The sequence below is a fragment of the Ranitomeya variabilis genome, chromosome 5 (genome assembly GCF_051348905.1).
Source record: "Ranitomeya variabilis isolate aRanVar5 chromosome 5, aRanVar5.hap1, whole genome shotgun sequence".
NCBI classification, from domain to species: Eukaryota; Metazoa; Chordata; class Amphibia; order Anura; family Dendrobatidae; genus Ranitomeya; species Ranitomeya variabilis.
In genome coordinates this window covers 261737381-261763960 of record NC_135236.1, presented here as the reverse complement: position 1 = coordinate 261763960, position 26580 = coordinate 261737381, and the positions used below count along the sequence as shown (strand labels likewise).

Sequence of the window (26580 nt, the reverse complement as noted above, 5' to 3'; positions counted from 1 at the left end):
ATCACAAATACACCTATTTACTGATGTTTATCTAATGTGTGTGGTCCGGTTCACGGTTTATACTTTATATTTGCTACATTCTTGCAATCTAAACTCCTTGTCATACCCAATTGTGACTATTCTGATGTTGAAGAATGTGAATAGGCTTGTTATAACATGAATAAATTAAATAATTATTTTCATTACTTTCTCTCCTATCACATATGCCTTCCACAATTAGCCCCTATTATTTAATTTATTATGTATTAAATCATGCTGGAGCTTGCACGTGAGCACAGGAAGCCTGTATAATAGTACAATCCTTATAGTCATCATTTAAGTCACGTTTTCCTTTACACACACAATTCTTTATATTATGAGAACACATACTACACACATTTTATTTACATTTTTATGGCTAGAGAATTTCATTATCACATGCAGAATCCATGTTTGGAGTATTGTATGATGTTTTCCATTCTGAAGTGTCACGTCATACACACCTTGTGACCCAGCTGGGCTGCCTCTCCTCGTGCAGCTGTAGTGATAGGATCTATCAGGTGGCCGATCTCCTGTACCACAGATGTTAGCTGTTCCTGGAGAGCCTTAAACATGAAAAGCAAGACACAGCCATTTATGTAACCGGAATGAGAACTTTCTGGAATTTAGGAACTCATTTCAAGTTATCTTTGCACCATTTGCTATTAAAAGGTATCCATACACGTCAAAGAAACTTTCAGTACGATCAACCCTCCTAAACCGTCTATGTGGACATGCAGGTTATAGAAAGTTGAATAAAATGATACCTTGATATGTGCAATCCGATGTCTTATTGCAGAGAAATCCATATTTTTCTTAGTAAGTGAGTGAGCTGGGAAGATCTAAGGGCGGGACAAAGATCTCTCTGAGAATCAGAGCTTATTTTAAATTAAAGCAGGTGTTACCCGTGTGGGACACATAGCTCAGGAGAGCAGACTGTCAGTTATTTCATGTCTCACACTGGTAATGCCCCTTTCATTTAAAATAAGCTTAAAAAGCAGATTCTGTGGGAGATCAGTGTCCGGCCCGTAGATCTTAACAAGATTTTTGTCGAGAATAAGACATCAGATTGCAGATATCATGGTATTTTATTCCACTTTTTGACCTGCATGCCCAACGCAACTTAGAAGGGTTGATCCTACTGAGATTTCCCTATATAATTGCCAGCTGAAAAGCTGATTTGGCGGACAGTAGTGATGAGCGAACGTTTTTGGATTAGGTGTTATCTGATCATGCTCGTGTACTGAGTGTCTTTGACGTGCTCGAAAGATATGTTCGAGTCCCTGTGGCTGTTTGACAGCAGCAACACATGTAGGGATTGCCTGTTTGTTAGGCAATCCTTGCATGTAATATACTGAAAAAGAGTCGTCAGCACCTCCAAAAATCATATACTGATCTAATGTCGCTAGGCAAAATTATATATTACTGTACATGAGGTTCTTCGTTGACCAATCTGATCAGACTGTATGAAGCCCACTGCCACATCACGTCAAACCTGTTAGTGGGTCCCTATCACCATGGCATAGATCAATGTATGATTTTTGGAGGTGCGGTCCAAACTCTTTTTCAGCACAATCCTTGCATGTGTTGCAGCTAGCGAACATCCGCCACACATGCAGGTGCGGGGACTCTTAGCATATTAGCTGAGCACACCGAAGCCACACACTAATCCTGACATTCCATGGTTTCACATTTGGTTTTAGACCGCATAGAATTAGATTTTCGGCAGACTATGAAGATGTGCTCAATCAGGATTCTATACCCCTGATGATGCCTGTCAAGGTGAAACGTGTTGTAGAGGCTAGAATTTCTCTGCAGCTTTCCTCTATGTCACTGAAGTCGCTACAAAAGCCAAGTGTCCATACATGTTATTAATTTATACTATATATATTCATCCACAGTAATTTAGTTACAGGGAACCGGTCAGCAGGATTGTGCACAGTAACCAACAGACAGTGTCAGGTCGGCGCCGTTATACTGATTAAAAATGATACCTTGGTTGTTGAAGTCCATTTTGTAGTTGTTTAATCTGTGATTGTAGTTTTGAGTTAATGAGATTCTCGCAGTTTAAGGATTTGACACACATTTTTTCCCCCCCAAAACGGGTGTGTGTCTTAAAATGCGGATATGCCTTACCGGCCGAGGTGGAGCAGAGTCCCAGGGTCGCTGCTGGACGAGGCAAGAGTGGAGCGTTGCTGCAGGTCGCAGGCTGGGATGAGGGAGGTGTTCAGATATGCGGCGAACCGAACACCCGCAGCGGCGCACCGCACATCCCCTCATCCCAGCCTGCGGCCTGCAGTAGCCCTTCACTCTTGCCTCCTCCAGCAGCGACCCAGGGACCCCACTTCACCACAGCCCCCCCCCCAGTAAGAAATAAGACACATGGATTATAAGTAGCACCACCATTTTATTAAAAAGTTTTTTTTCCCTATTTTTCTCCTCAAAATTTGCTGTGTGTCTTATGATCCACAAAATATGGTATATAAATTTAAGAACAAGAAAATTCTTAAAATGGCTCCAGCCTCGCCTGCGCAGTAGCATCTTTCAGCGATCAGATAGATGAAACTGCCCAGGCGACAATTTTGCCAGAGGAAAAAAAATGTCTCCACCAAGATGGCGCTGACGGCTCCTGCGCAGTAGTGTCTATCTGATCTCCGATAGATGCTACTGCACAGGTGCCGCCAGCACCAGATTGGAGGAGACTTTTTTTTTCTCTAGCAAAATGGCGCCGGCGCAGTAGCATCTATGGGGTTCCAAACTACGTTACCGTGCAGGAGCGGCAGGCGGCATTTTGAGAAATAAATTTCTTCAGGAAAAAAAAAAATTCTATCACTAAATAAAATAATTAAATGGATATTATAGATGCGATCATGCAACAGCCGCCTGCCTGCTGAATGTGAATTTTTTTTTCAAACTATATTATATGTAGTATGTTAAATAGGGGGCAGGTTACTCAGGGATCAGGGACCTGTCAGAAGCCATCAGTATGAACACCTAATCAGAGCACCATATGAAGACCCCCCACAGGCCGCTCCGGAGCACGAGAATCTCAAACTACAAATAAAGATTAAACAACAACCACAAGATAGATTTCATCAACCAAGGTGTCACTGTAATCAGTATAACGGCGCCGACCTGACAGTGTCTGTAGGTTGCTCAGCCCTTCCTGCTGACAGGTTCCCTTTAATAGTGTTTATATTAGCAGTGAAAGGGACCCCCTGTCAGCACATCCTGCATAGAAGCCATATTCTAATCAGGCTGGAAGAGCAGTGGACTTAAAAGAAACCGATGAAATGCACTCTCACTCCCCTTTACACTTGCAACCTGATTTGTATATGACTTCTAAGATTTTTCATGACTAGCATGTCCGTCCTCTACAAAAAGGTATTATGTTTATTGAGGTACGAGCACCAATACGGCCATACCGTTACTCCATTTGTAAAGTTTCCTTTACTGGTTACTGCAAGGCAATCTGTACATGAAGCAGACTACACAATTCTCCTTTTTCTCAATGCAACGTGGACTCAGGCTGTGGCATTCTACACATGAGTTACGGGCCAAGAGAGACAATCGGAAATTCATTCACCACAGTAACGGTGATGATTCTGATAATGCCATTATATTTTAGAGCTTCCAAGACCAAAGCTTCACTTATGCTGACATGATGCATTCACTAATCACCATTACCTCTAGTGAGATGTCATCCCGCATGGCTAGATTCTGGCTGACACTTGCAAGAGATGCTTGCTCAATGTCTCGAATACATCGGTTGATGCTGTCGATGGACTGGTCACACTCTCTCTGCCCAGGAGCTTTGTCTCTACAATAACACATGTATTTTTCAGTAGAATGAATAACAGAAAACAATTCAGAATACCTGTGATGCACATTTCCTCTCTCTCACTCAATGGCAAGAATTAAGCCACAAGACGTTTACTGAAACGGAGGGTAAAAATGATATAATTGTCAAAGCGAGGGTTCCCCAACATTTATCTTGTGGTTTTGTAATGTGTTCTGAAAGGGATTATTCCACTTATGGCAGGTATACTCTGTAGACTGCAGTTATGTCCATACAGGACGTATTCCTGCAGCAGTTCTGTAGCGGACATTTTGCAGAGGACAGAGACAGCTTGCTGGTCTTGTGTGTAATTATTTATAATGTCTTCCACCCCTTTCCTTAGCTGAACAGCAGGTTAAATCTTCTTTACATGATTGCATGATCCTGGCCGTCAGTCTACCACGTGCAATGAGATGGGTGCAGTCATTGTACTAACAATTGGTGGCAGTTTATAAGAAAGATGTTAAAGATTTCAAAAATTGGCATTTTCATGGCACAGAAAAAAGTAAAGCTACCCAGCAACGTATGTTTCTTTGCTTTCCTATCTACAATGGTTAACACAAAAGGGGAAGAAAGAGTGCATAAATTATTCTGCAAGGATAAAAAGTCTATAAAGGTGAAGGTGTTGATCTTTAAAAATAGCATCTATCCGCAATGGGGGTACCCAACAAGGGTACCCATCCGCAATGGAGGTACCAACAATTGTACCCATCAGCAATGATGAGCCCCAACAACGGTACCCATCCGCAATGGGGGCCCCAACAAGGGTACCTATCCGCAATTGGGGTACCAACAAGGGTGCCCATCCGCAATGGGGGTACCAACAAGGGTACCCACCCGCAATGGGGGTACCAACAAGGGTACCCACCCGCAATGGGGGTACCAACAAGGGTACCTATCCTCAATGGCGATACCAAAAAGGGTACCTATCCTCAATGGGGGTACCAACAAGGATACATATCTTCAATGGTGGTACCAACAAGGATATTTATGTTCAATGGTGGTACCAACAAGGGTACCCATCCGCAATGGGGGTACCAACAAGGGTACCCATTTGCAATGGGGGTACCAACAAGGACACCTATCTTCAATGGTGGTACCAACAAGGGTACCCATCCGCAATGGAGGTACCAACAAGGGTACCCATCCGCAATGGAGGTACCAACAAGGGTACCCATCCACAATGGAGGTACCAACAAGGGTACCCATCCGCAATGGAGGTACCAACAAGGGTACCCATCCGCAATGGAGGTACCAACAAGGGTACCCATCCGCAATGGAGGTACCAACAAGGGTACCTATCTGCAATGGGGGTACCAAAAAGGGTACCTATCCTCAACGGCGGTACCAACAAGGGTACCTATCCGCAAGGGAGGTACCAACATGGGTACCTATCCGCAATGGCGGTACCAAAAATGGAACCTATTCAAAATGGAGGTACCAACAAGGGTACCCATCCGCAATGGAGGTACCAACAAGGGTACCCATCCGCAATGGAGGTACCAACAAGTGTACCCATCCACAATGGAGGTACCAACAAGGGTACCTATCTGCAATGGAGGTACCAAAAAGGGTACCTTATCCTCAACGGCGGTACCAACAAGGGTACCTATCCGCAAGGGAGGTACCAACATGGGTACCTCTATCCGCAATGGCGGTACCAAAAATGGAACCTATTCAAAATGGAGGCACCAACAAGGGTACCTATCCGCAATGGCGGTACCAATAAGTGTACCAATCCGCAATGGCAGTACCAATAAGTGTACCTATCCACAATCCTGGTACCAACAGGTACCTATCCGCAATCAGGGTGCCAATAAGGGTACCTATCAACAATCAGGGTACTCAGAGTACCTATTCTCAATCGATGTACTAATAGGAGAACCTAGCCCCAATCTTGGTACCGATACAGACCTTGCAGCAACTGTCAGACACGAACTTCAAGGTTGTGGATCCCATAACCCTCCGCAGCCTCTTTCACACTGACCTCCCTCTTTACATAAATCCAAAAAGTGATAGAAGACAGAAGGTATGCAGTTCTATGCCAGGGGAGGGGCCCCTTCATTCTTAGGAATGGTGAGGTGATTAGTGGTAAAGCTCGCACTGATCATACAGTAATGGCATATTCAAGCAATACGCCATCACTTATAAAATGAGAACACCCCATTATGACCCCCCGACCACAATTACTTGGTAAGTGCTATTCATACCTGATCGATGTAATTAAACTTTTGATAGAGTCCGACACAATTCTAGAATGACCAGCGAGACTAGACCATGTTGGTGGATCTTTCGGATTGATTGCTAAAGAGCGGGCAGTCTTGATAAGTGATGATGAACTTTCTAGCATGGTGACAGCAGACACCAAAATAGGCTCCTGGGCTCGAGCCCCCTGTGTGTGATAAAATATTTCTTTACAATTATACAGGAAAAAATAATTGGAGAAAGCTTTCTTACATTGGAATGTAAGTCAGCTCTTACCATAGTAACAGATGTAATTGTACCTTCAGGGATCCTAATAAAATACCAGAAAGGAATGAAGGGGATCTGCCAGGTTTCTCCATATAAAGGTACAGTAATTCATTATATAATGAAAAGTCAGATTAGGGTTGCCTTCAGGCAGTCATAGTCATGAACTGGAACATAGAAGTATTATAAAGCTGCATGACTTCTCACTATATAATGAGTGACCATAGATCATATTAATCCAGAAAACTGTTGTAAATTTAGATAGTCTGTATAAATTGACCATTGTCTTGGAGATCTGGTAATTTTTATATTTTAGTTAACAAGATGAATAATAAAAAGTAAAAAACTCATATCCCTATACACGTTTTCTGCACCCCCTGATACAATAATGGAGGTCTTTATTAAACTTTGGATCAAAGTGTAACCCTTTGTAAAAAAAAAAAAAAAAAAAAAGAAAAAAAAAGAAAAAAAAAAAAAGAGACTTAACATTGTTATAGTTAAAAATATTCCGCGAGTAGAACCTTACCTGTACAAAACCCATGTAAAAAGAAAGAAAAACAAACAAACAAACAAAAAAAACAGGATGTGCAGAGTTTATATACTGTATGGCACTCATGGCTGTGTCTACCATACACAAGATAATTAGAACTAAGGGTGCTTCCACAATGCATTCAGGCACCCATTTGGTGGTACCGTGGATGGTAAAACGGGATTCGGACATATGCGCCAAAGGGGCCAAAAACTATAATGGTGTGGGCAGAGTGAAAGTGCATCATGTTCAGGCAGTCTACTATGTTTCAGTGTCCACTCCAGTAGGAATATTGGCTCAAAAGTGATGCATAACAGTGCACATGGTCGCTCTGGCGGCACCATTATATTCTATGGCCCAGTCGGCATACATCCGAATGCCATTTTGCGAGGGTTCAGATGTATGCGCCGACGAGGCCTTAGACTATAATGGTGCCACCAGAGCTCACATACACTTTGTTGTGCATCATTTTCGAGTGTGTACACCTACTGAAAGCAGAGACGCAGTAGTAGACTGCGCCGGAGTGTCTGTCTCCAGTAGGCATATACGCCCGAAAATTAAGCACAGCAGAGTGCACATCTGCTCTGCCGGCACCCATTATTAGTCTTTAGCACTGTCGGCGCATGTGCCTGAGTACCGTTTAGTGGGAGGTTCAGACATCAGGTCTGACAGGACCGCTAAACTGATGCCTGAACGCAGTGTGAAAGCGCCCTAAGGAAACCAAAACATCTCCACAATGCAGGAAAAAGAAGGGGAAAAGAAAACCCAAAAAGAAATAAACACTACCTTCCCCACTAAATGTTCATGTATTTCCTTCGGTCACTGGTTGCAACATGGGGGAAAAGATGATCATGGGAAGCTGTAATCTTTCTTCTTTATGCCACTTGCATCTGTCGGAGACTGACCGCAGCACCAAAGTAGTTCTATCATTGACCCAAGCTGTTAGAGGCAGGTGCTGGCTGTTCTACAGCCGACATCTGCCTGGCATAAAGTGGGCTCAGCTCCTGAGCCTGCACCATACACTCACACCCAACATAGGATGTAATAGCAATAATGATAATACGTTACAGATTATCCCTGAGATAGTTCATCAATATTAGATTACTGGTGGTCCGACTATGACCACCACTGCTAATCAACTAATATCAGGGCCACTGTGCACAGGCGAGCAACAGGCGTGGATTTTACACGGATAAAACCGCACGCGCAGTACTTTTCATAACCGTTCTGCTCAATCCTGCACATCTGTCCATTCACTGCGAATAATGACAAAGGGAATGAACTAAATGTAGAGCAGTACAGGAAACTATGACAGCTAAGAATTATAACTGATGGCTACTGAAACAAGACACACAAGAAAAATGAGTTTTTAAGATGAGTAAATTACCTTAAAAGCAAAAGGTTATAGCTAGCCAAGCTGTAAAGGAGTATAAAATGGAAAGAAGTGAATGTTATTATGAGACTGAGCTGGAATGCTACATGATTCATTACCTCGGCACTGATCTGGGCTGCAATACTGGCAAATTCAGGATTTGATGCAAAGGCAGTCAGGTTCTCCACAGCGGATATGAGCGGTGCTGTGGCTTTGCTGCATTTATCACGATTGTCATCTGAGAAGTCTCCATCCAAAGTCTAAGTGGAGAGAAAAAAAAGTCCATATATGAATAACCCTAAGGCCAGGTTCACATTGCGTTAACAGCAGCTCGTTCAACACATGCGTTAACGGGCTGCTGTTAACGCAAGTGCCCACATGACATCGCGCTAGCGCAGATAGAGCTAGCAGATCAGATGCTCTGTCTGCGCTAGCAGTGACGGACCCGGAAACTCTGCAGCCCGCGTCCCAGGGTACGTCACTCAATGACGGCACATCACTTGCGCACGCCCATTGCGGGCGTGCGCTAGCGATGCGTCCGACATTGGACTTAATGGCGGCGTTAACGGACTACGTTACACGTTATGCCACGGTGTAACGTAGTCTGTCCAACGGATGCCTCTAGCGCAATGTGAACCCAGCCTTACCTACAAGGTAACATATCGCTCAGCATGTTCATTTAAAAAGGACACAAAGGCACGTGAATACTTGAATATAGTTAAAAAATCTCTGTACTAAGAGCTAAAATTCATGAGCGCAGCTTTTTCAGCATTCTTCTCCATGCCGAGAAAGGGTCTGCAGGTAGCAGGTATACCAGACCATAAGATCTATTCTGCGGCCACGTCTATAGGTGCAGATGCCATATTCTGACAGCATCTACTGACATACATGTCAATAGTATATCCCACACAGTTTGGGAAGAGAAAGAAAAAAAGAAAAAAAAAAAAAAAAAAAAGGACAGCATCCAGTATATGCAACAATAAGACATCTAAAAGCAGCTTTATGGTCATATGAATAATTGAAGAAAAACAAAGAAATGTGAAAGGAGTTAAAGGAGGAACTGTAATCAAGTAAAAAATGACCCGTTATTGCTCTTTTATTCCCGCTGCTCCACTGAGTGATCCATGTTTTATTCATTTTAATTTGCCATATGGTTTCAGAAATATAAGCCTTTTAAGGCTACTTTCACACTAGCGTCGTACTCGGCCCGTCGCAGTGCGTCGGGTCGACGTACCAACGCTAGCAGTGAATGCGCCGCACAACGGGGGCAGCGGATGCATTTTTCCAGCGCATCCGCCGCCCCATTGTGAGGTGCGGGGAGGTGGGGGCGGAGTTCCGGCCGCACATGCGTGGTCGGAAATGGCGGTCCGTCGGCAGCAAAAAACGTTACATGTAGCGTTTTTTGCAGCCGACGGTCCGCCACACACGGCGCAACCGTCGCACGACGGTTTGCGACGTGTGGCAAAGCGTCGCAATGCGACGCTAATGCAAATCAATGGTGAAAAAACGCATCCTGCAAGCACTTTTGCAGGATGCGTTTTTTCAAAAAAACGACGCATAGCGACGTGCAGTGCACGACACTAGTGTGAAAGTAGCCTTACTTAGCACTACTTTTTAGTGGCTTCACCACGGAGGCGGGGCCTCCAGGATTCTCAGGGGGCGTGGCTCCCAGGATTTTGAGGGGGCGTGGCTCAGTATTCTCAGGGGGCGTGGCTCAGGATTCTCAGGGGGCGTGGCTCACAGGATTCTCAGGGGCGTGGCTCACAGGATTTTCAGGGGCGTGGCTCACAGGATTCTCAGGGGCGTGGCTCACAGGATTCTCAGGGGCGTGGCTCACAGGATTCTCGGGGACGTGTCTTTAGGCTGCTCTGCTTTATAACACTGAGCACAGCTTAATAATTAAAAATAAACAGCACAAAATAATAAAGATTATAGCGCTGTCTAAAAAAAATTGTTAAATGAATAAAAAAACTAACAAAAAATGGAATACTCAAGGGAGCGGCGGGAATAAAATTCGGGGAAAATCTGGTCACTTTTGGACTGGTGACTGGACTTTTTTAATGCAAGAAATAATTAACCTGGTGCAAAAGAAGGGAAGCTCAATTAGTGATTAAATTATAGAGAAGTATGTGCAAGTATACACAATGTTCTTTTCTGCTATATGCAGACATTTTCTTAAACATAATACATTTGTGTCAAATACAATGAAATACAAGGGGAAAAAAAGACAAATTAGCACTAAAGCAGAACAAAGGCGAGTGACAAGGACATTCACATGAAAAAGCCTCAAGGACATAAAAAAATAATAAGCAAGATATCAAAGCTAGGATACGGTGAGCAAAAGTTTAGCGTGCGCTAATTTCTGGCCAGATAATATATTCTCTCATTCCTAGATTTAGTGGCAGATCTGAAGTGAGCAGCTTTATGAGTAAACCATATGTGAGGACTGCGAGGCTCGGCGTGATTTAGCCAGATTCCCAATCACATTCCCACCATTGTCATTCTATCAAAATTCTTTTCACATAATACAGAATATCAAATTGTAGATGCTGTTCATACAAATGTATGGATTCACATATACATGGGCATTACCTTGATGGTTTTGACTAAGTTGGCAGTACTGTTCGCCACCTCTTTGGCTGACTGGACAAAGTGCCTCTTAGCCACAGGATTGGCTGTTTTGGAGGACGCAATGCGGCAGGCATTGCACAGAGCCGAGGTGTGTTTGGCAACTATGGTGGCAGCTGAGAGAACCTACAGAACAAGCAAACAGGTGGAGACAAGGGCGGCAACATGCAGAACAAAACAGAACATCACAACATTTCTATCATTTATACAAAATTGTAAAATACACCAATACACAGACACAGCAAACAGAAAGGGGTACAGGCTATTTTTGTGAAGTATGGGAACCTGCTGAATATATAACATCGCTGAGTTATAGAATCTGATAGCATGCACCAAATATTGGCTCAAGGCATATATGTATTTTTATACTCATTCAATTCAATACATAAAGAAAAAGGAACACACGGGCCTAAGGCCATAAACGAAAAGACAAAATAAATAAAAATATGTTGTCTTTATTACATTCTATAAAAAAAAATGGGTAAAAAAAGTGCATGTCCAGAGAGAAAAATGGTTCCATATTACAGCGGGAGAGGACAAGGTAATTACAGAAATTTAATTTACAATACATAAGCCCCAATTCAACAAAGTGATAGCGCCAAAACTCTGGAGTAATTCCTTTTGAAAAAGAGGGATTTTTGGTACTCACCGTAAAATCTCTTTCTTGGAGCCTTCAATGGGGGACAGATAACCATGGGTGTATGCTGCTGCTGCTAGGATGCTGACACTATGCAAAAAAGGAAAAGAACAATAGCCCCTCCCCGGCAGTATACACCCACCGACAGGCACTGAGCACCTCAGTTGGTGAAGAAAGCAGTAGGAAAAACAACCATAACTGAGAACACAAGAGTACCAACTCAATCAGGACTTGTAGGCCCAAACACGGTACCAAGAACAAATAACCAGGGAGGGTGCTGTGTCCTCCAATGAAGGCTCCAAGAAAGAGATTTTACGGTGAGTACCAAAAATCCCTCTTTCTTTATCGCTTCATTGGGGGACACATAACCATGGGACGTCCAAAAGCAGTCCCGGAAAAGGGTGGGTAGAAAGGAAGCGAGAAAAGGGCTCAGGTCGGCCGGTGTGTGACCGCCGCCTGCAGTACCTTCCTACCAAAACCTGCATCTGGAGAGGTCTGGGTATGAACCCTGTAGAACCTCGTGAACGTATGTAAAGACGACCAGGTGGCAGCCTTGCAAACCTGCAAGGCGGAGGCCTGGTGATGAACAGCCCAGGAAGCACCGACAGCTCTGGTGGAGTGGGCCCGTACCCCAGGAGGGGGCTGTGTCTCTCGAGCACGGTAGGATTCCGTTATAGCAGAATGTATCCAGCGAGAAATAGTGGATTTGGACGCTTGAAGGCCTTTCCGGCGACCCTCAGCAATGACAAACAGAGTCGGATTTGCGAAAATGGGCAGTTCTAGAAAGATAGATCCGAACAGCCCTGACAACGTCAAGCTTGTGAAGAGACTTCTCCAAGGGGTGAACAGGAGAAGGGCAAAAAGAAGGGGGAATGATATCCTCATTGATGTGGAAAGTGGAAACCACCTTGGGAAGAAATTCGGGGACAGGTCTTAGAACGACCTTGTCCTGATGAAGAATCAGGAAGGGGGAGCGGCAGGATAATGCTGCCAGCTCAGAAACTCTTCTAATTGAAGTGATGGCAATGAGGAAGGCCACCTTCCAGGAAAGAAAGGAAAAAGAGACATCCTGAAGCGGTTCAAAAGGAACGGTCTGAAGGGCACTGAGAACCAAATTGAGGTCCCAAGGTTCCAGCGGAGGACGAAAAGGAGGGGGCAAGATGAGCAACTCCTTGCAGAAAAGTCTTCACTTCAGAGACGGAAGCCAAGTCCCTTTGGAAAAGAATGGACAAGGTGGAAACTTGACCCTTTAGGGTACTGAGGGGCAAACCCGAGTCGAAACCAGACTGCAGGAAGCCCAGAAAGTCCGGAAGGGAAAAAGTCATTGGAAAGACGTTGTGTGTCTCGCACCACTGGAAGAAAGCCTTCCAGTACCTGTGGTAAATGCGAGAAGAAGCCGGCTTCCTGGCTCTGATCATGGTCTGTATGACCTGAGGAGAAAAACCAGACTCCCTCAGAACCGCGGCCTCAACAGTCATGCCGTTAAATGCAGGGACTGAGAACTCTGGTGGAAGAGTGGGCCCTGTGAGAGAAGATCTGAGCCGTCTGGGAGTCTCCAAGGGGTATCCGCGAGCATGTTGACCAGCTCCGCGTACCAGGGGGCGCCTTGGCCAGTCTGGAGCTATGAGTATGACCGGAATCCCCTCTAACTTAATCTTTTTTACTACCCTTGGAATCAAGGGAAGTGGGGGAAACAGGTAAGGAAACTGAAACTGCGACCATGGGATTACCAGGGCATCGTGGCTGATGGCCAGAGGGTCCCGGGATCTGGCGACAAACTGAGGAACCTTGTGGTTCATCCGAGATGCCATGAGGTCAACATCTGGGGTGCCCCAACGAAGACAAATCTGGTTGAATACTGAGGGATGGAGAGACCACTCGCCCGCCGCCAAGCCCTGGTGGCTGAGGAAGTCGGCTGCCCAATTTTCGACGCCCGGAATGTGGACAGCTGAAATGACCGGAACGTGACGTTCCACCCAATGAAGTATCCTTGCTGCCTCTGCCATTACCTGACTGCTGCGCGTCCCGCCCTGGTGGTTTAAGTACGCCACGGCCATGGCGTTGTCCGACTGGATGCGGACGGGACGACCGGCCAGGAGTGATTGCCAGTGAAGTAGGGCAAGGAAGATTGCTCTGATCTCGAGTAAGTTGATAGGAAGAAGAGCCTCCTGGTGGGTCCAGCGACCCCGCGCTGTGAGATGTCGGAAGACCGCTCCCCAACCGAGCAGGCTAGCATCTGTGGTGATGACCTGCCACTGAAGCGGAAGGAAAGACCTCCCTCTGAGGAGCGATGAAGAGAGGGTCCACCAGGTCAGTGACTGCCGAACCTGCCGAGGCAGGCGAACGGGGCGGTCCAGTGAGGTCGCGGATCTGTTCCAAGTGGAGAGAAGAAACAGTTGGAGGGGACGTGTGTGGAATTGGGCAAAGGGAATGGCCTAAAATGGAGGCAACCATCTTTCCCAGGACTGCCATGCAGAACCGAAGCGAGCGAGGAGCTGGGTGTTTGAGAGATCGGGCTGCCTTGAGGAGACCGGAGAACTTGTCCAGTGGGAGGAAGACCCGAGCTAAGTTCGTGTCGAATTCCATGCCCAGGAAGGACAGACGCTGGCAGGGAATCAGAGAGGACTTGTCCCGGTTGATGATCCACCCGAGGCGAGTCAGAGTGTCCAGAGAGATCTGGAGGCTTCGCGCACAGTCTCGATGAGAAGAACCCCTGATCAAAAGATCGTCCAGGTAGGGGATGATGAGTATCCCCCTGGAACGAAGGATGGCCATGACCGCCGCCATGATCTTGGTGAAGACCCTGGGAGCCGACGCCAGGCCGAACGGGAGAGCCGTGAATTGGTAGTGCTCTTCATGGATAGCAAATCGAAGGTACCTCTGGTGCCGTATGCAGATAGGAACATGAAGGTAAGCATCCTGAATGTCCACCGAACACAGGAACTCCCCGGGTCCATGGCGGCAATCACAGACCGCAAGGACTCCATCCTGAAGTGTCGGAGTCAAACATGGCGGTTCAAAAACTTGAGATCCAGAATTGGGCGAAGGGAACCGTCCTTCTTGGGGACTACAAAGAGATTCGAGTAGAACCCCGAAAAACGCTAGTTTGAAGGGACACGAAAGACTACGCCAGCTGTGACCAGGGAAGAGACGGCCTGAAGAAACCCGGACAGTTGAGACGGTTGCCTTGGTGGCCGGGAGAGGAAGAAACGATTCTCCGGAAGGGAAGAAAATTCGATCTTGTAACCGGAGGTAACTACCTCTCTGACCCAGGCGTCGCTGACTACAGAGAGCCAGGCGTCCCGGAAGGAAAGAAGTCTGCCTCCCACCCTGGAAGTCATTCCAGGTGGGGGCGACCCGTCACTTGGAACGAAATCTATCGGAACGGGAGCCAGAGGACCTGGAAGGTTGGCTCTTAGTTGTCCATCTGGGGGCAGGCTTGTAAGAGGGTCTCCTCCGCTCTCCTGAAGCGGAAGGTTGCTCCTGCTGGGAAGAGGAGTCAGAGGTCTGAAATTGACGAAAGTGCCTAAAAGGCCTAGGGCCCTTTTTATTGAAGAAACGTTTTGGTCTTGACTGAGGGAGGGAAGTACTTTTTCCTCCCGTGGCATCAGAAATGATCTGGTCTAAGCGAGAGCCAAAGAGTCTGGAACCTTGAAAGGCTAGGTTGGTGAGAGACTTCTTAGAAGTTGTATCTGCACTCCATGCTTTGAGCCAAAGAATGCGGTGTATAGCAATGATGTTGCTACTTGCCCTTGCGGAACAGGCCGCTGCATCCAAGGAGGCAGCTAAAACATATTTGCCTGCGTGGCCGATCTGGTCTGCCAAATCAGCCAGTTCCTGTGGGGAAGCGGAAGCCAAAATGCCTCGTCGAAGAATCTTGGCCCAGGCGGAAATGGCCTTGCCACCCAGGTAGAGGAGAAACTGGGGCAGAGGGAAGCTCCTGATGCCTCGAAAGCGGATTTGGCTAGAGTCTCAATCTGTCTGCCCGTAGCATCCTTAAGCGACGCACCGTCAGGTAAGGATAGGACCGTCTTGGATGAAAGACGGGAAACCGGCGGGTCCACCTTTGGAGATTCTGCCCATTTGGCAAGAAGGTCAGCACTAAATGGGTACAATACGTCCAGGTGTTTTCTACCTGGGAAGCGCTTCTCAGGATGTTCCCAGTGCTTTGACAGGGTAGACTCAAATTCCTCGTGATTGGGAAAAGAGCCAGAAGGACGCTTGACCCGTTTGAAGGAGACAGAAGGATCCTGTGAGGGAACCTCGACCTGTTTAAGCTTAATAGTTTAGGAGATAGCCAAGATGAGACTATCCACAATAGCCTGTATGCCAGGGGTCTGGTCTGAGTCAGACCTGGACTGGGAATCTATGTCCGACCCAAGGTCCTCCTCCCAAGAGGGGAATTGGGAAGAGGTGAGCAGCTTGGAAACTGCTGAGGGACCCGGAGAGCTGGAAGAGGAGCCAGACAGGGACCTCTTTCTAGAACTGCCGGCCGGAGCGTTCTTCTGAGGGTCGATAACAGGTGCATGCGACTCGCCATGAGAGACGGTCGGAGCACTGGTGGCTGTAGCTAGATGCGGAAGTCGTTCAAGCGCCTGGACCAGAGATTGTGATACTTTAGTCAAGTCAGAGACTGACAGACATAACAACTGCCCACTCTGGGGGAGTGCACTCATCCCGAGATTCGGAAGCTTCCTGCGGAGCAGACATGGTAGGTGGACTGCAGGATTGGCAGAAGGGTGACGAATGACCTGCTAACCACTTTTTCTTGCAGTGTGAGCAAGCGTAATGAATGATGGTGGGTTTGGAAACAGAAGCCCCAATAGAGTTGGACATATGTAGGCTGTGAGCTTATAGTAAGAAAAAAAGGGTTGGAAAGCCCTGCCTGTGTAAGTGTAAACTACTGCAGCGCTGCCTCCGGAGTATTATATACTGCGGGGGAGGGTTGCTAGGGTACGGATGAAAGCCTACCGTACAGGAAGGAAAGAGCTGCAACTGAGCCGGTATCTGTGCCCCCCATGTGGAGTAGCGTCCGGATAGGAAGCAGAATCCAAGATGGAGGAGGAATAGAGGCCTCGTGGGGAAGGAGGGGGAGTGGTTAAGCGCACAGCAAATGACCGGGAAGAGAGGAAACCCCTGATAGGTCCAGCGGCAGAAGGGGGGCGTGTGAGCTGTTTAAAATATCACTGGGCGCCAAGAAAGAGCGGGCGATTAGGAGGCGCGGCCGATCGGCCCAAAGTGAGGTAAAGTGAAAGTAAAAAAGGGGAGCCGCGGCGCTGAATGGACAACGCATGGAATAGACGGCAGGGCAGCGCTGACAGGACCAGGGGAGGGAAGGGAGCGAGCGTGTAATACAAACAACAATCCCCTCCCCCCCGATATATCTTCATTACCTTGATCTTCAGCACTGTATGAGGGTCGTCCAGGGGCCCAAGGGAAGGCAGGGACGCTGGAGAGAAGAACCCTCTTCCAGGAGACGGCATCAACCCCCTTAGGGAAAGGGGGGGAGGTCACCGCTGGTGACTATCGTCTCCCTCTCAGCCCTGTCCGAGGAGAGGGGTGAGGAGGAAATTCGGCAAGGACCGGCCACCAAACTCACCCTGAGGCACCAATGAAGGCACAGGGGAGAAATGTCCTGCCAGCAGGCCTGAGTGTTGCGATGTGGGTGACACCACACTGCTCGCTCAGCCGCTAATAATGGGAAGGCAGAGTGAATTAACACCCTGATTCCCTAGAAGTTGAATCTGAAAAACAAAATAAATAATTAATAAAACACAACAAACCTGTGAAAGCAAAAAATGATTAGCTGCGGATCTGGGAGATCCAGGTCCGCCTCCTACAGACACTAAGCACAAACTGAGGTGCTCAGTGCCTGTCGGTGGGTGTATACTGCCGGGGAGGAGCTACGCCTTTTCCTTTTTTGCATAGTGTCAGCCTCCTAGCAGCAGCAGCATACACCCATGGTTATCTGTGTCCCCCAATGAAGCGATAAAGAAATTGCACTTTTTATTTCGTAATGCAGAGTTGTTGACAAAAAAAAAACAAAAAACGCAACTAAGTATTTTCAGTTTTGCCCAGCTTTGTCGAAACGGACGGAGCTTGGTCGGGACAGGGATGTGACGCCACAGCTCGTCTAATTCATGATGAGTGGCGGTGTACCATATGACACACATCTTACTCCAGTCCTTAACTGGACTAAGATTTGTGGCGAGGCACACACCTTCATACATTAGGTGCCTCTGACCCAGCACACTCCATCAAAGTCCTTTTACTGATTAATCGGGGCCACTGAGTTAATAAAAACAAGTCAAACTAAGACAGTATGCATGAATATTAGATAAAATAATGGTGTATACAGAAGTATTAGCAAAAAGCATGCATTGAGTATACACCAATCAAACCAGTGATTCAGGCAAAAGTAGGCATAATTACGGAACAGTAAAGATACAGGAATCGACAAGTAAGAAGACACTGCATACCCACAGTAAATTGTCCTCTCCCGCATGAATGGCCACCACCTCAACTTGCCTTTCGGTAACAAGCCTTTCTCTAGGGGTCAATCCATAGTACGAATAATCGATACAATGGTGCTTGCTTGGGCATCTTTTAGGTGTTGATATAGGCAACCATTCATTATGAGGTTTACGCCAGATTTGTGCAAAGATGTGGCTGTTGGGGTTTTCACAATAGTTTTGGCCAGCTCCACCTTCTAATTCATGATCTGTTGTGGCGTACCTTACTCCCATCTCTGAGATAGAGTTCTGACAAGCTGGTAAGATCCGTCTAATTCATCAAGTGGCCAGGGTCTCTTAATGAATGACACATTTTGCTACATTGTGCCCCTTCATTGAGGCTGGCATGTACAACACCAATCTTAATAAATCAGGGCCATAGTTTCCTTGTTTAATTCACTTTTTGGTCCATGAATAAAACAAACAAGTGCTAACCTATAACATTTTGCTTTTGCTTACCTGGGAGGGACTACTGGCCGGATCCACTAGATTCTGGCATGCCATCTGAATAGCTTGATTAGCTCTAGCAAATTGAATCGGATCAACAAGACCTTGCTGTCCAGCCTGGCTATTAGGATCTGAAATACCCACCAAGTAAGCTGCCTGAAGGGAGAGGATTAGAACGTGGAAAATTTATGTTCTAGGATAAATAATTTAAAATTGACTAAAATAAAGCAAATAAATTAAAAAAAAAAATTAGTAAAGACCAAGCCAAAAACATGTCCTACCGGCTTCAAATATAATAAAATGAGGGTACGTTTTTGTAATGTATTACAATTATAGTTGTGGTATTGACTACTATACTCTTCTTTTGGTCTACCAATGTCTTACCTGTGCTGCAGCTTCCGTGAGACCGCAGAGTGCCTTGGAGGCTACACCCACACAATCGCCAAAGGCTGGTAAATCTCCAGTTTTTGCATTCTGAGAGATTCCAGCCATAGATTCTCCAAGGACCTATTGAAAAATTTTGTAACAAAAAGTAAAAATTTGTCAATTGTCATTACTTACACCTATCAAAAGGTGTTTTCATATTTAGGAATGTAACCAAGACAAAGGCTTTGCCTCCTAAAATAAAAAAGGAGATGGGGTAGATTTTTACATTAAGTGAAACTATAGATTTTCCAGTCACAGAAAGTCAAGGTTAAATAGCATTAAACAGGGTTTGTACTCATTTAAGACATTATTGTAGGATATGCACAGTAGACTACTTCAGATAGGCAACTGGGCTAAATGGGGCAGCAACGACATTGTGATTTCGTGCCACGACTGTTTGCGGTTCTATCACGATAGCGGCAAAAGTGCAACCGCCTGCAACGTGTGAACACAGCCTAAAGGAATTTTGTTCCCTTTTATTTAAAGCAACATAAAACATAGATGTTTTTGTCCTTATCTAGCGAAGTAGGTGTAACTTCAAATATATTCCTAGATATCCTTTTATTAACCTAATGGGAATATTATTAAAAACATGTTAATTATTTTACCTTTGAATTTTCCATAACACTTTCGATGCAGTCAAAATAGGACAGGTCACTGACAGGCTCATTGGGATTCTCAAGCATTCCCTTCACAGTCTGAAACAAAGAAGAGTATATATATATAACTGAAATTGTTCCTGAAAATGAAGTATTTCTTCCAGAAAATTATTGCAATTACACGTTTTGTTATACACGTTTATTTCCTTTGTATGTATTGGAACATCCCAAAAAAACAAGAAAAAAAGACAAATGGGACATAATTTCACACTAAACCCCCAAAAAGGACAAAACAAATTTGTTGGCACCCTCAAATTAATATTTGGTTGCACACCCTTTTAAATAAATGCAATCAATTGCTTCCTATAACTATCTACAAATTGCCCACACCTCTCAACTGGAATTTTGGGCCACTCCTTTTGCAAACTGCTCCAGGTCTCTAATATTTGAAGGGTGCCTTCTCCCAAAAGCAATTTTATGATCTCTCCACAGGTGTTCAATAGGATTTAGATCCAGACTCAGTGCTGGCCACTTCAGAACTCTCCAGAGCTTTGTTTCCATCCATTTCTGGGTGCTTCTTGAAGTATGTTTGGGGTCTTTGTACTGCTGAAGACCAGGTTACTGACACTGGGCACTACAGTCAAAACACCCATAGGCAGCAAACAACCCCACAACATCTTTGAACCTCCACTATATGTGACTGTAGGTTCGGTCTTCTATTCTTTGTAGGCCTCATTCCGTTTTCTGTAAATAGTATAAAGACACGTTAACCAAAAAGCTCTATCTTGGTGTCATCTGTCCACAAGATGCTTTCCCAGAAGGATTTTGGCTTGCTCATGTACATTTTAGTCTAGATTTTTTTAGGTCTCTGTGTCAGCAGTGGGGTCCTTCTGGGTCTCCTGCCATAGGGTTTTATTCTCTACAAATCAGGGCTGTGGAGTCGGTGTTGAACTCATGGAGTTGGAGTCTGTGTCCATTTTGGTGAAGTCTGAATAGGAGTCTGTATAAAATGGACAGACTCCTGATTCCTAAAATATATAATGAATAGGTACAGTAGTTAAATTCAGTATGTGATGTACATTTTTTCGTAAGAATTTGGGGAAGTTATGAAATTTCCTCTAAATATCTGTTCTGTTCCTGATCTAAGGTTCTCGTCTTTCAGATGAATCTGTGGTGCACTTTATGTACATGCTCAGCAGTAACCAATGCTTTGGCGAACAGGAAAACTCGTCCAGATGTTTCCAGAGAGGAAAGCGGCCCGGTATCTTCCCTTTATCTATCCCTTCGCCTCAGATCTTACCAAAAATTGGACTGTTCCTCTGGCTGTAGACTCTCCAGTTTCCAGACTATCCACCAACACGGTCCTCCCCTTTACTGACGGAGCATCACTTAAGGATCCCAATGACAGACTGATGGAGTAATTTGCCAAATCAGCTTTTGAAGCGGCAGGTTCCACCTAATGCCGTGCCTTTGCAATCACATGGGTGTCAAACTCTATTAATAACTGCATGGGCTAAGCAGCTCCGTCAAGACATCCTTGAGGGAGCCGCTCATGACTTAATGGACCAGATATCACAAGCGTGAAAGTATGCAGTGGCCGCCTCATTGGATGCAGCCTCCTGTGCAGCTCAAGCATCCAGTAATATAGTGGCTGTCCGCAGAACCATCTGGTTATAGGCGTGGCAGGCAGAGTTGTCTTCTAAGAAGTCTCTGACCATTTTGCCCTTCCAGGGATCTCGACTGTTTGTTACCAGGCTGGACCAGATTATAATGGATGCCACCAGAGGAAAAAGTTCTCTTCTTCCTCAGGCCAAACCTCAGGGCCCTCCCCCTAAGTAAAAATGTTGTCCCTTTCATCCTTTTCGGCACTGCTTGTCTGCAGAAGATTCTTCCCGCCAAGAGGGCGCAGACACAACAGGAATTACAATGGCCTCCTTCAAACAGACACCCTCCTGGAGCCCCCGCAATGCGTAAGGCAGGTCCTCCAGGAGCAGGCCTAGCCGATTCTCTTCCGCATAGCGCTTGTTTGCTGCCCAGGGAGTCACCCGGGGTTGGCGGTCGTCTCCTCTTCGAGGACGCCTGGGTCAGGGAGGTTGCATCTTCAGGATACAAGATAGAATCCCAAGTTAGTCTCTGCCTTTCATCTCAATGAGGACATAGTCCTCCCCTCTTTGTGCCCATCTCCTGTTCACCCCCTGGAGCATTCAAGTAACAGGTTGGACCTGGTCTGGGGGATTCGATTTATCTTACTAGGACAACCCCCCTTTCGGAGGACGGATTCTCTCTTTGTTATCCCTGAGGGTACTCGTAGAGGTCTTCTGGCATCCAACGCAACAATTGCTCGCTGGACCTGGTCAGCCATCTTGGAGGTGTACTGTGTTAAGAACAGAGTGCCTCCCCTGGGATTAAGGTCCACTCTACCAGAGCGGTGGGTGCCTCCTGGCCCATTCACCATCGGGCATCCGGCTTACAGTTATGCAAAGCGGAAACATGGTCTTCTATTCACACGTTCTACAGGGCCCATACCTACACCTCAGCAGATGTCAGCCTAGGTATGAGAATCTTACAAGCGGCAGTGGCTAGTTCTCAGACCTGAAGGAACTTTGTGCTGTTTCACTCCCTAGGGACTGCTTTGGGATGTCTTGTGGTTTCCTATGTCCCCCAATGAAAAGACAGAGAAAACAGGATGTTTGGTTACTCACCGTAACATCTGTTTCTCGGCTTTTTCATTGGGGGACACAGTACCCTCTCAAGTCTAAAAATTGTAATGACTTTTTTCTATTGTTACAGTTTGTTTTTGTATTTCTTTCTATGTTCTTCCTACATGTTGCTTCCTACTGCTTTCTCACCAACTGATTAACTTGATGAGGTGTACACTGCTGGGGCGCAGCATACACCCATGGTTTCCTGTGTCCCCCAATGAAGGTTCCGAGAAACAGATTTTACGGTGAGCAACAAAAAAATCTTGCTATTGTCCACCCCTGTTACTTGCCACAGGTGAGTTTGAATGAGCATCATATGCTTGAAACAAAGATGTTTATGCACAATTTTAAAGGTACCAAAAATTTTTGTCATGACCATTCAGTGGGTTTTCTGAAAAAAAATATGTCCAATTTGCCTTTTTTTCTATATATTTTTTGTGTTGTTCTAATACACAAATAAGGAAATAAGCATGTGTATAACACTTTCGGACATGACTATAGTTATTTTACATCTTTAAAATACTGTCCTGGTTCCTGCAGCAGCCAGCGCAGACTTAAACATTCATGTGAATCATTTCAATGCATTTATTTCTTTGAATGATCCCATCTACATATTTCTGTGTTTTTCTTCATTTTTATACAGATTTACACAAAACTTATTTTTCCTAAAAATTTCCAAGTACTGAACGGAAAAAATATACAACCACCTTCTCTCAGTTTAATGTGTGCTTGCTAAGCTGACACTTTCCTATTTTCCATTGTACAATCTATTTTCAAAGGAAAAAGAAACTATAACTTATGGGCAATTGCATCCTTTGAGATAGGGGTCATGAAAATATACAAGGACTGTAGGTGGTATATCAAGTGCTAGAATTGAAAAACAGACCTCCAGCTCACGCAGAGCATTGTCACATTCTTTCTGTCCGGGGGCTTGCTGGGTGCATATGGTGATCAGTTGGTTTATGCTCTCTGTCACGGCCCTGGAAACACACAAAACATGTTTGGTAAGAAAAAAAACTGTACATGCAGGCACTTCTCTACATGTTGATGTAGAAGGCAGGTAAACTTGTATGTAACAGTCAGGGTTTTGATATAGGAAAGTAAAATGGCGTGAAAGAGAACGAAGAGTGACGTATTATATCAAGAGGAACGAAAACCAAAATGAAGATGCATGATGTCAAGAACATCTGTAAGCCATAATGGGGAGACATGTTAAATCGAGACACTATAAATCACTAGACAGTGAATGCGACGCTCACCTTGCAGCAGCTGCCAGAAGATTTTTGGCACTTGGCGCTCCAGAATCTACAGAAAGAGACTTAGCAGCAAGGAGAAGTTTGCTGGAGGCCATGGAGATGGTTTTGAGGTTTCCTATAACTTGCATCTGGTCATCTTTATTCTGTAGAAAGTTTGCAACACAAGATCAGATTTTGGGAATCCACGAGAACAAATTATATACAAAGGATATAGTGTAAGAGACACTGTCACTTCTGGTACAGACAAGCCTCATAAAAAGGACCTAGGGGGTCTTTGTATCAGTTTCTACCACCATTAATGTTCAGAGTCTGATCTCATTGTGAACATAAGACATATTAAATTTTTATGCCCTATACAATTATCAACTTAACAACAGCTCCAAAACTAGATAGTATAACAAAAAATAAATATTTATTTAATATTAAATTAATTTCCTATTCATTTGAAATAACCTGGATACCATAATCTTAGTGATCTGTTACTCAAAAATAGTTGTCTCACATGGTACATGGTGAACATTCAAGTAAATGTCCATCAGTTCAAGCTCAAAGGGGAATCATGAGCAAGGACACTTGTACATGAAGTCCAACAATGACATGTGCCTAAAGTTTAATTATTCATTTCTTATTTATAAGGTTGTGTTCATGCATTGTAGTATGTTCGCATGATGTCTTCAGATGCACAAAGGCACTGAATACTTCTTATATTATTATTTTTTGTATGTATTATACTATTTACTGATGGCATTGACACAAAAAAGACCTCCAGGAAAATGTGTTCGCTGGTGTGATCAACTGAAAAGGTGTTTCTTTTCATTTCACTGCATCAAGTAAGGACAAACTGATTAGTGGAAAATGGCATTTACTACTGCTCAAGCCATTAACAGGCATTTTCCTTGCAAGGGGTCTGTAGTAGTATTAAATGGCGGTTATTAGATTAATAGCCTACAGACAGCATGAGTCAGATAGGAGAGGAACCACTGGTATAGAGCGGCCTTCCAGCCTAGCTTACAGATGGGGGTCACTATTAGGGACTATGGACAGGTGTCATCTTTAGGCTACGTTCACATTTGCGTCTTTGGGCGCAGCGTCGTTGATGGATACCGACGCATGCGTCCCTATCTTTAACATGGGGGGGTGCAAGGACATGCGCCGGTATGCGTTGTCAAGCGTTGTACGACGCATGTGTCATTAGGGCGCGGCCGACGCTACATGTTGCATTTTTCCTGTGCCCAATTTCCGGTAAACAACGCATGCAACGCACTTGCATCGTAAATGCGCCAAAAAACAACATTACTGTCTATGTACAACGCATAGGGCGCAGGTGCCTGCGTTGACCTGCGTTGTTCGACGCATGCGCCTTTTGAGTAAAAAACAAGTGATGAAGTGTCTAGACAGTGACAAGACCACCCCATAGATATAAAAAAGGGTGATTGCATTGTATTTCACTTGCCTGCACGTCTGGAAACAGAGAGTACACGAGACACAGCTCTGCCTTCAAGAGATGTAAGTATATAATTTCTCTGCCCATTTTTGTTTATTCTTTGCAATGTTTGTTGTTTGTTTGTTTTTTTATGTGTGTGACATTTTTTTTTTTTCTTGCAATTTATGGTGGTTTATTTAATTTTTATTGCGTTGTTCTGCGTTGACCGCATGCGTAAAAAAACGCTGCGTTGTGTATTGCGTTTTGGGTTGCGTCGACGACGCTGCGCCCAAAGACGCAAATGTGAACGTAGCCTTAGAAGTACAGAACCATCTACTGACATGCTCTCACTTACAAAAAAAAAAATTAAATAAGGTCATGCAGGAGCACAAACGATGCTTCCATGCCCATGGGTGAGAACATTTTATACTTCATTCTTCAAGGTCTGCATCTACTTCATTGTGTTGGATTAACCAGTTCATTTGGAGTCAGGTTCCACTTATTTGAATGCCTTTACTCAAATATAAAAATGATTCTTCATGACATGTTGCTATGAGATATAACAATACATAAACTCCTGTACTATTCCTATATTGGCACATAGTCATTAACCAAGAAAAAAACTGCACAAGAATTATTTTGTATGATCCTAAAAAGGTTTGACCTTATAGTCCCCATTACTAAAGGGGGTTTGGAGAGCTAAATCTGTTTTCTTTGTGCTTCATACTGATCTGTGCAATATAGAACAAAAAAAATAAAAGCGCAATTTTGGCACAACAGTCTGACCTGTGTCTGTCCAGCCATTTCAATTCCGGCATCGAGAAACTCGTCAAAATCTTCACTAAATTTGCCAGAGGCAGCTGCCAACTCTCCACTTTGCCCCCGGGAAGCATGGACCACCTCACCAGCTGACTGGTTCAGACCCTCCGCTGCTTGGTTTAATCCACTTTGTGCCTCTTGGAAAGACTTAGTGCTGGGAGGAAGCTAAACAGACAGATCGAACATGTCACTGTCATTTTAAAGAAGACAACAGACTGTGATGCAAGCTGTAATTGAATGGTAGTGTGTATATAGGATTTTCTCCACACAGTACATGCGTACAGCACTCAAGGTATTGTAACGTGAGCGGGGGACATCATCCTCGATAACAAGCTAGGTCTCGGCTTCCCCTGCAACTCACCCGTGCACTTCTGCAAAGGTTTGTGGCACTATTTTTCTAAAACCCCATAAAAAAAAAAAAGACATTGAACACCAGAGGCAAACACTTACTGACTCCACAAGCAACTTCTTGCTGGACTCTCCAATGCTCTTAAGAGCCATGTCCACATCCTTCTGTCCCGGAAGACAATTCACGCAGTTGTTCAGTGAATGAGAGACCGCTTTAGCCACCTGAAAAAGAAAATTAAAAAAGTTCTCTCACTCTCTCTCATATATATATATATATATATATATATATATATATATATATATATATATATATATATATATATATATATATATATATATATATATATATATATATATATATATATATATATACACACACAGAGCTGTTATTTAATGCAGAATGTAATCATTTATCAAGACAGACAGTGGTCAGAAGTGTTTGGTGGGCAGGATGGGACATAGAGACTCAGGGTGACATAACCTGTCTTGGCTTATTAGTTGCAAAGAAAATTTGTGGGGAATTTTAATAAGCAAATTGCCTCTTCAGAGAGGAAGAG

The 26580-nt window shown here is 44.8% G+C and overlaps 1 protein-coding gene across 2 annotated transcripts in view; it reads right to left on the bottom strand.

The window, feature by feature from the left end:
- Nucleotides 1-26580, bottom strand: part of TLN2 (talin 2) — a 248215-nt gene that overhangs the window by 59290 nt on the left and 162345 nt on the right. Inside the window, exons 29-40 of one of the 2 annotated variants that reach the window (XM_077264168.1) lie at nt 26126-26245; nt 25643-25840; nt 23437-23576; nt 23064-23157; nt 19485-19574; nt 18835-18957; nt 18463-18606; nt 10819-10980; nt 8346-8486; nt 6067-6248; nt 3706-3838; nt 483-584 (exon numbers count right to left, since the gene is read on the bottom strand). In XM_077264168.1, the coding sequence (XP_077120283.1) occupies nt 483-584; nt 3706-3838; nt 6067-6248; nt 8346-8486; nt 10819-10980; nt 18463-18606; nt 18835-18957; nt 19485-19574; nt 23064-23157; nt 23437-23576; nt 25643-25840; nt 26126-26245 (1629 nt within the window). The remainder of the gene's footprint in view (nt 1-482; nt 585-3705; nt 3839-6066; nt 6249-8345; nt 8487-10818; nt 10981-18462; nt 18607-18834; nt 18958-19484; nt 19575-23063; nt 23158-23436; nt 23577-25642; nt 25841-26125; nt 26246-26580) is intronic. The other variant, XM_077264170.1, reaches the window with a different exon arrangement.